Source organism: Rhinopithecus bieti, unplaced genomic scaffold, assembly GCF_001698545.2.
Source record: "Rhinopithecus bieti isolate Rb0 unplaced genomic scaffold, ASM169854v2 scaffold_12573, whole genome shotgun sequence".
NCBI classification, from domain to species: domain Eukaryota; kingdom Metazoa; phylum Chordata; class Mammalia; order Primates; family Cercopithecidae; genus Rhinopithecus; species Rhinopithecus bieti.
In genome coordinates this window covers 2,186,718-2,196,580 of record NW_016807321.1, presented here as the reverse complement: position 1 = coordinate 2,196,580, position 9,863 = coordinate 2,186,718, and the positions used below count along the sequence as shown (strand labels likewise).

The window sequence follows — 9,863 nt, the reverse complement described above, 5'->3', positions numbered from 1 at the left end:
GGGCGCCTGTAGTCCCAGCTACTCGGGAGGCTGAGACAGGAGAATGGCGTGAACCCGGGAGGCGGAGCTTGCAGTGAGCTGAGAGCCGGCCACTGCACTCCAGCCTGGGTGGCAGAGCAAGACTCCGTCTCAATAAAAAAAAAAAAAAAAAAACCTTACATATAAATGGGGCCAGACGTGTGACTCATGCCTGTAATTCCACACTTTGGGAGGCCGAGGTGGGCAGATCACTAGATGTCAGGAGTTCGAGACCAGCCTGGCACACATGGCAAAACCCTATCTCTACTAAAAATACAAAAATTAGCTGGGTAGGGTGGCAGGAGCCTGTAATCCCAGCTACTTGGGAAGTTGAGGCACGAGAATTGCTTGAACCTGGGAGGTGAATGTTGCAGTGAGCTGAGACCACACCACTGCACTCCAGCCAGGGCCAACAGAGCCAGACTACCTCAACTAAAAAAAAAAAAAGAAAAGAAATAAAATCTTAGGTATAAATGGAGTTAAAATTACAAAGAAAATAAGTTCATTTGTCCTACCTTTTATGGTAGGGGGAAGGGTTTTTTTTTTTTTTTTTTTTTTGAGACGGAGTCTCGCTCTGTCGCCCGGGCTGGAGTGCAGTGGCCGGCTCTCAGCTCACTGCAGGCTCCGCCTCCCGGGTTCCCGCCATTCTCCTGCCTCAGCCTCCCGAGTAGCTGGGACTACAGGCTCCACCTCCACGCCCGGCTAGTTTTTTGTATTTTTTTTTTTAGTAGAGATGGGGTTTCACCGTGTTAGCCAGGATGGTCTCGATCTCCTGACCTCGTGATCCGCCCGTCTCCGCCTCCCAAAGTGCTGGGATTACAGGCTTGTGCCACCGCGCCCGGCGGAAGGGTTTTTTTTACACACATACAATTAAACACACTGAAGCAAGGACTTTCTTCTAAGCAATGACCCTCTAAATTAAAAAAGAGCAAGGTAGTAAAGTCTCATCAATTCCACGTAAGAGCAGTCTGAGTCTCTGCAGGTTAAGTGCATTAGAAACTGCACACCATTTCATCGGCTTACTTTGAGATCTGAGAACTGCTGTTGGATTTTGGGGCGCTCCATACGATATTTCTCTATTTCTTCTTTCTCCCTTTGCTCCCTAGGAAAGGAAACATGCACACATCAGAAACACTGCATGCCTGTTCTGAAGCAAAGCTGCTTTATTACACATCTCAATTAAACCACCAAAAAGAACAACTCCATACTGTTAGCAGTTAAATCAAATACATACGTGCACATATACATATATATATCTACAAATATATATATATATATATATTTTTTGAGATGGAGTCTTGCTGTGTCGCCCAGGCTAGAGTGCAGTGGAGTAATCTTGGCTCATTGCAACCTCCGCCTCCTGGGTTTAAGCGATTCTCCTGCCTCAGCCTCCCAAGTAGCTGGGATTACAAGCACCCGCCAGCGCTCCTGACTAATTTTTGTATTTTTAGTAGAGATGGGGTTTCACCATCCTGGCCAGGCTGGTCTCGAACTCCTGACCTTGTGATACACTTGCCTCAGCCTCCCAAAGTGCTGGGATTACAGATGTGAGCCACAGCGCCCAGCCCAAATCAAATATATTTTAAGGTAATTATGAATACATTCTTAGCTGGGCATGGTAACACACACCTGTAATCACAGCTACTCAGGAGACTGAGGCACAAGAATCATTTGAACCCAGGAGGCAGAGGGTGCAGTGAGCCGAGATCACACCACTGCACTCCAGCCTGGGTGACAGAGAGACTCTGTCTCTAAATAAATAAATATAAATACATTCACAAGACTAATAATTCAATTATCCACCAAATAAAAACATGCAGAAATTCATTAAAACAAAAAATATCTTACTTTGATCTAAATAACTCCATTTGAGCATGAATATATTTACTGCTTGAAAATTCACAAAATCCCAAAGGATTTTAAACACCTAAGAAGTCCAGGCGCAGTGGCCCACACGTGTAATCCCAACGCTTTGGAAGGCCGAGGCAGGCAGATCACTTGAGGTCAGGAGTTCAAGCCTGGCCAAAGTGGTAAAACCCAGTCTATACTAATATGAAAATTAGCCAGCTGTAGTGGCACGTGCCTGTAATCCCAGCTACTCAGGAGGCTGAGGTAGGAGAACTGCTTGAACCTAGAAGGCGGAAGTTGCAGTGAGCCAAGATCATGCCACTGCACTCCAGCCTGGGTGACAAGAGTGAAACTTCATCTCAAAAAAATTAAAATAAAAATTAGCTGGGCATGGTGGCAGGCACCTGTAATCCCCAGCTATCTGGGAGGTTGAGGCAAGAGAATCATTTCAATCCAGGAGGTGGAGGTTGCAGTGAGCTGATCTAGCCTGGGCAAGAGTGAGACCATGTCGCACAAAAAAAAAAAAAAAAAAAAAACCACCTAAAGGAAAAACAATAACTATCCTATTTACTACCAAACACTCTACTGAACTCATCTCTCCTTTCCCTCCTTGCTTCCTTCTCTTCCAAGCAAATAGTTCACCTCTAACAACCAGCTCAGCTCAGCTCCCCAGCTCTGTGTGCTAGAACAGTTTGCATCACCCACGTAACTGTACTTCAGCATTGAGATGATGTGTGAGGAGATGGTATTCACACTACTGTTCTTCCTGTTTGTATTATGACAGTTTTCAGAATAAAAAGTTTTAATAAGTACACTACTTTTTTTTTGAGACGGAGTCTCACTGTCACCATGCTGGAGTGTAATGGCACGATCTTGGCTCATTGCAACCTCCACCTCCCAGGTTCAAGTGATTCTCGTGCCTCAGACTCCCGAGTAGCTGGGACTACAGGCACCCACCACCACGCCCGGCTAATTTTTGTATTGTTAGTAAAGATGGGGTTTCACCGTGTTGGCCAGGATGGTCTCAATCTCCTGACCTCATGATCTGCTCACCTCAGCCTCCCAAAGTGCTGGGATTACAGGTGTGAGCCACCGTGCCCAGCGAAGTACACTACTTTTTAAAAACATATGGCCGGGCGCAGTGGCTCACGCCTGTAATCCCAGCACTTTGGGAGGCCGAGGCAGGTGGATCACGAGGTCAGGAGATCGAGACCATCCTGGCCAACACGGTGAAACCCCGTCTGTATTAAAAATACAAAAAAATTAGCCAGGCGTGGTGGCGGGCGCCTGTAATCCCAGTTCCTCGGGAGGCTGAGGCAGGAGAATGGCGTGAAGCCAGGAGACGGAGCTTGCAGTGAGCTGAGATCACGCCACTGTACTCCAGCCTGGGCGAGAGTGCAAGACTCTTGTCTCAAAAAATAATAAATAAATACATAAATAAAAACATTTAATTTAATGACTTTCTACATGGGTCCATGTCACCTGCTATTTTTTGTTTTGTTTTTGTTTTAGAGACAGGGTCTTGCTCTTGCCCCGGCCAGAGTGCAGTGGTATAATCACAGCTCACTGTAGCCTCAAAATCCTAGGCTCAAGCGATCCTCCTGCCTCAGCCTTGGGAATGTAGCTGGAACTACAGACATATGCCACTGACTAATTTTTATTTTCTTTTTGTAGAGACATGGTTTCACTATGTTGCCCAGGCTGGTCTCGAACTGCTAGACTCAAGTGATCCTCCCGCCTTGGCCTCCCAAGGTACTAGGATTACACATGTAAGCCACTGCACCCAGCCTGATGTTTTTTAAAATGCATTAACCCTGGAGGTTCCAATCAATCTTTAAAATGTAGGGCTGGCCAGGCACAAGTGGCTCACGCCTGTAATCCTGGCACTTTGGGGAGGCCAAGGCAAGTGGATCACGAGGTAGGGAGATACAGACCATCCTGGCTAACAGGGTGAAATCCCATCTCTACTAAAAATACGAAAAACTAGCCGGGCATGGTGGCAGGCGCCTGTAGTCCCAGCTACTCCGGAGGCTGAGGCAGGAGAATGGCATGAACCCGGGAGGCGGAGCTTGCAGTGAGCCAAGATCGCACGACTGCACTCCAGCCTGGGCAACAGAGCGAGACTCCGTCTCAAAAAAAAAAAAAAAAAAGTAGGGCTGAGTGTAGTGACTCATGCCTGTAATCCTAGCACTTTGGGATGCCAAAATTAGGGGAGGCAGGTGGATTACTTGAAGCCAGGAGTTCAAGACCAGCCTGAGCAACACTGACAAAAATTAGCTGGGTGTGAGCCAGACCCGGTGGCTCACGCCTGTAATCCCAGCACTTTGGGAGGCCAAAGCAGGCAGATCACGAGGTCAGGAGTTCGAGACCAGCCTGGCTAACACCGGTGAAACCCCGTCTCTACTAAAAATACCAGTCTCTACAAAAATTAGTCGGGCATGGTGGTGTGTGCCTGTAATCCCAGCTACCTGGGAGGCTGAGGCAGGAGAATCCCTTGAACTCTGGAGGCGGAGGTTGCAGTGAGCCGAGATCGCGCCATTGCACTCCAGCCTGGGCAATAGAGTGAGACTCCATCCCAAAAAAATGAAAGAAAAAAGAAAAATTAGCTGGGTGTGGTAGCAGGTGCTTGTAATCCTAGCTACCTGTGAGGCTGAAGCAGGAGAATCGCTTGAGCCAGGAATTCAAGGTTGCAGAGAGCTATAATCAAGCCACTGTACTCCACCCTGGGTGACAGAGTGAGATCCTGTATCCAAAAAAAAAATAAAAATTAAAATGCAATGCCATTCACACTTAATTACTCTAGGTATAAATTTATGCACAATGATTTAATAACAAGCTTCTAAAAAGATTTCCAGGCCAGGCACATTGGCTTATGCCTGTAATCCCAGCACTCTGGGAGGCCAAATGATATGGTTTGCATCTGTGTCCCCATCAAATCTCATGCTCAATTACAATTCCCAGTGTTTGAGGTGGGGCCTGGCGGAGGTCACTGAGTCATGAGGGCAGATCCCTGGTGGCCTGGTGCTGTCCTCAGGACAGCAAGTTTACATCATGCAAGATCTGGTTGTTTAAAGTGTGTGGCAAGACTGGGCACGGTGGCTCACGCCTGTGGATCCAACACTTCGGGAGGCTGAGGCGGTCGGATCACTTGGGGTCAGGAGTTCAAGACCAGCCTGGCCAACATGGTAAAACCCTGTCTCTACTAAAAACACAAAAATCAGCCAGGTATGGTGGCATGTGCCTATAATCAAGCTACTCGGGAGGCTGAGACAGGAGAATCACTTGAGCCTGGAAGACTCAAAAAAATAAAAAATAAATAAAATTCCAGAAGAACTATATTTTACTATTCTGAAATCATCTTCAAAAAAAAAAAACATTCCACATACATCACAGGAAGTTATATTACATGTATAAAAAGCAAGAGAGCTGGGCACAGTGGCTCACGTCTGTAATCTCAGCACTTGGGGAGGCCGAGGTGGGTGGAGCACAAGCCCAGGAGTTTGAGACCATTCTGGCCAACATGGTGAAACCATGTCTCAACTAAAAATACAAAAACTAGCCAGGTGTGGAGGTGGGCACCTGTAATCCCAGTTACTTGGGAGGCTGAGGCAGGAGAACTGCTTGAACCCATGAGGCAGAGGTTGCAGTAAGATCATGCCACTGCACTCCAGCCTGGGGAACAAGAGTGAAACTCGATCTCAGAAAAAAAAAAAAAAAAGCAACAGAAAGAGGAAATGAGCCAAAATGTTAACTGTTACTTTCTAGACTTACGAATAAACGTTATGCTTTTACCCATACTCTTATTTTCCTAATATTCTATAATGAGAACTTTTTTTTTTTCTTTTTGAGACAGTCTCTGTTGCCCAGGCTAGACTGCAGTAGCACAATCTTGGCTCACAGTAGTGAGCCACCACACCCAGCTTCCGTTTATCCATTTTTGCTTTGGTTGCCTGTGCTTACTCAGGAAATCTTTGCCTAGTCCAATGTTCTGCAGAGTTTCTCCAGTGTTTTCTTCTAGTAGTTTCATAGTTTGAGGTCTTAAAGTCTTTTGATTTTTGTATGTGGTGACAGCGAGAGGTCTAGTTTCATTCTCCTGCATATGGATATCCAGTTTTTCCAGCACCATTTATTGAAGACCTTGTCCTTTCCCCAATAAATATTCCTGGTACCTTTGTCAAGAATGAGTTCACTGGCTGGGTACGGTGGCTCATGCCTGTAATCCTAGCACTTTGGGTGGCCAAGGTGGGTGGATCACGAGGTCAGGAGATTGACTGGCTAACACAGTGAAACCCCATCTCTACTAAAAATATAAAAAATTAGCCAGGTGTGGTGGCAGGCACCTGTAGTCCCAGCTACTCAGGAGGCTGAAGCAAGAGAATGGCGTGAACCTGGGAGGCAGAGGTTACAATGAGCCAAGATCGTGCCACTGCACTCCAGCCGGGGCAACAGCAAGACTCCATCTCAAGAAAAATAAAGAAAGAAAGAAAGAAACGAGTTCACTGTAGATGTATCTATTTATTTCTGGGTCCATCCTGTTCCATTGGTCTATGTGTCTGTTCTTCTGCCAGTACCATGCTGTTTTTGTTACTATAGCTCTGTAGTATAATTCGAAGTCAAGTATTCCTCCAGTTTTGTTCCTTTTGCTCAGGATAGCTTTGGTTATTCTGGGTCTTTTGGGCTCCATATACATTTTAGAATTATTTTTTCTTTTTTTGAGAAGCAGACTCACTCTGTTGCCCAGGCTGGTGTGCAATGGCACGATCTCAGCTCACTGCAACCTCTGCCTCCCAGGTTCAAGTGATTCTCCTGCCTCAGCCTCCCAAGTAGCTGGGATTACAGGTGCCTACCACCATGCTCAACTAATTTTTGTATTTTTAGTAGAGATGGGATTTCACCATGTTGGCCAGGCTGGTCTCGAACTGCTGACCTCAAGTGATCCACCTACCTTGGTGTCCCACAGTGTTGGGATTACAGGCATGAGCCACTGCACCTGGCTATTTTTTCAGTATCTGTTAATAATGTCCCTATTAAGGCCAGGCGCGGTGGCTCAAGCCTGTAATCCCAGCACTTTGGGAGGCCGAGACGGGCGGATCATGAGGTCAGGAGATTGAGACCATCCTGACTAATGTGGCGAAACCCCGTCTCTACTAAAAAAACACAAAAAACTAGCCAGGCGAGGTGGCGGGCGCCTGTAGTCCCAGCTACTTGGGAGGCTGAGGCAGGAGAATGGCGTAAACCCGGGAGGCGGAGCTTGCAGTGAGCTGAGATCCGGCCACTGCACTCCAGCCTGGGCAACAGAGAGACTCTGTCTCAAAAAAAATAAATAAAAAAAAAATAATGTCCCTAGTATTTTGACAAAGATTGCATTGAATCTGTAAATCACTTTGGGTAGTATGGATATTTTATTTTATTTTAAGATGGAGTCTCACTCTGTCACCCAGGCTGGAGTGCAGTGGTGCTATCTCAACTCAACGCAACCTCGACCTCCTGGGTTCAAGTGATTCTCCTGCCTTAGCCTCCCAACTAGCTGGGACTACAGGTGTGTGCCACCACGCCCAGCTACTTTTTGTTTTTTGATTTTTTTTTTTTGAGACAGAGTCTTGCCCTGTCGCTCAGGCTGGAGTGCAGTGATACAATCTCAGCTCACTGCAAACTTTGCCTCCCGGGTTTAAGTGATTCTCTTGCCTCAGCCTCCTGAGGAGCTGGGACTACAGACGTGCGCCACCACACCCAGCTAATTGTTGTATTTTTAGTAGAGACAGGGTTTCACCAAGTTGGACAGACTGGTGTCTAACTCCTGACCTCAAGTGATCCACCCGCCTCAGCCTCCCAAGGTGCTGGGATTCCAGGCATGAGTCACAGCATCAGGCAATTTTTGTATTTTTTTAGTAGGGATGGAGTTTCACCATGTTGGCCAGGCTGGTCTCCAACTCCTGACCTTCAGTCATCCACCTGCCTCGGTCTCCCAAAGTGCTGGGATTACAGGCATGAGCCACCACGTCCGGCCAGGTCGTATCGATATTTTAAACACTGATTCTTCCAATCTATGGACACAGAATCTCTGTCCAATTTCTTGCATCAATGTTTTATAGTTTTCACTGTAGAGATCTTTCACTTCTTTGGTTAAATTTATTCCTAAGTATTTTATTTGTAGCTACTGTAAATATAATTACTTTCTTCATTTTTTAGATGGTCCACTGTTGACGACAGAAATGCTACTGACTTTTGTTTGTGGATTCTGTATCCTGCAACTTTTTTTTTTTGAGACGGAGCCTCACTCTGTCACCCAGGCTAGAGTACAGTGGCACCATCTCGTCTCACTGCAACCTCTGCCTCCCAAATTCAAGCGATTCTCGTGCCTCAGCCTCCCGAGTAGCTAGGATTATAGGCACCCGCCACCACGCCTGCCTAATTTTTGTATTCTTAATAGTAATGGGGTTTCTCCATGTTGGCCAGGCTGGTCTCAAACTCCTGACCTCAGGTGACCCACCCACCCTCGGTCTCCCAAAGTGCTGGGATTACAAGTGTGAGCCACCGCACCTGGCGACACAGCCTGCAACTTTAATGAATCTGTCAGCTCCAACAGTGTTTTGGTAGAGTCTTTAGGGTTTTCCAAATATAAGATCATACCATCTGCAAACAAGGATAATTTAACTTTTTCTTTTCCAATTTGGATGACTGCTCTAGCTAAGACTTCCAGTACTATGTTGAATTAACAGTGGTGAAAGTGGGCATCCTTGTTGTGTTCCACATCTCAGAGAAAAGGCTTTCAGTTTTTCCCCATTCAGTATGATACTAGGTGTAGGTGCGTCGTATGTGCCTTTTTTTTTTTTGCGACACAGTTTTGTCGTGTTGCCCAGGCTGGAGTGCAGTGTCGTGATCCCGGCTCCCTGCAACCTCCACCTCCCAAGTAGCTGAAATTATAGGCCTGAGCCAACACACCCAGCTAACTTTTGGATTTTTAGCAGAGACAGGGTTTTACCATGTTGGTCAAGATGGTCTCAAACTCCTGACCTCAAATGATCTGCCAGTGCCTGGGCCTCCCAAAGGGTTGTGATTACAGGTGTGACCCACCCCATCCAGCTGTATACAGCTTTTATTGTGTTGAGATATGTCCGGTTTTTTTGAGACAGGGTCTCACTCTGTTGCCCAGGCTGAAGTGTGGTGGTGTGATCTCGGTTCACTGCAACCTCCGCCTCCTGGGCTCAAGCAATCCTCCCATCTCAGCCTCCTGAGTAGCTAGGACTACAGGTGTGTGCCACAAAGCCTGGCTAATTTTTCTATTTTTTGGAAAGAACGGGTATTAACCCTCTTGCCTAGGCTGGTCTCAAACTCCGGAGATCAAGTAGTCCTCCCGCCTCAGCCTCCCAAAATGCTGGAATTACAGATGTGAGCCACCATGCCCAGCCTGAGGTATATTCCTTCTACACCCAGTTTTTCTAGAGTTTTTATCATAAAGGAATGTTGAATTTTATCAAATGCATTTTTTTTTTTTTTTTTTGAGACGGAGTCTTGCTCTGTCGCCCGGGCTGGAGTGCAGTGGCCGGATCTCAGCTCACTGCAAGCTCCGCCGCCTGGGTTTATGCCATTCTCCTGCCTCAGCCTCCGGAGTAGCTGGGACTACAGGCGCCCGCCACCTCGCCCGGCTAGTTTTTTGTATTTTTTTATTTTTGAGACAGAGTCTCACTCTGCCACCCAAGCTGGAGTGCTGTGGCGGGATCTCAGCTCACTGCAAGCTCCGCCTCCCAGGTTTACGCCATTCTGCCTCAGCCTCCCGAGTTGCTGGGACTACAGGCGCCCGCCACCTCGCCTGGCTAATTTTTTGTATGTTTTTTAGTAGAGACGGGGTTTCACTGTGTTAGCCAGGATGGTCTCGATCTCCTGACCTCGTGATCTGCCCATCTCGGCCTCCCAAAGTGCTGGGATTACAGGCTTGAGCCACTGCGCCCGGCCCTTATCAAATGTATTTTCAGAATCAATTAAAATGATCAGGCCGG

At 47.0% G+C, this 9,863-nt stretch overlaps 1 protein-coding gene across 1 annotated transcript in view; it reads right to left on the bottom strand.

Moving 5' to 3' along the window:
- The window catches only part of PRPF6 (pre-mRNA processing factor 6), a 56,370-nt gene that overhangs the window by 40,254 nt on the left and 6,253 nt on the right, over window positions 1-9,863 (bottom strand). Inside the window, exon 4 of the mRNA XM_017881297.1 lies at window positions 1,042-1,120. Within this exon, the coding sequence (XP_017736786.1) occupies window positions 1,042-1,120 (79 nt within the window). The remainder of the gene's footprint in view (window positions 1-1,041; window positions 1,121-9,863) is intronic.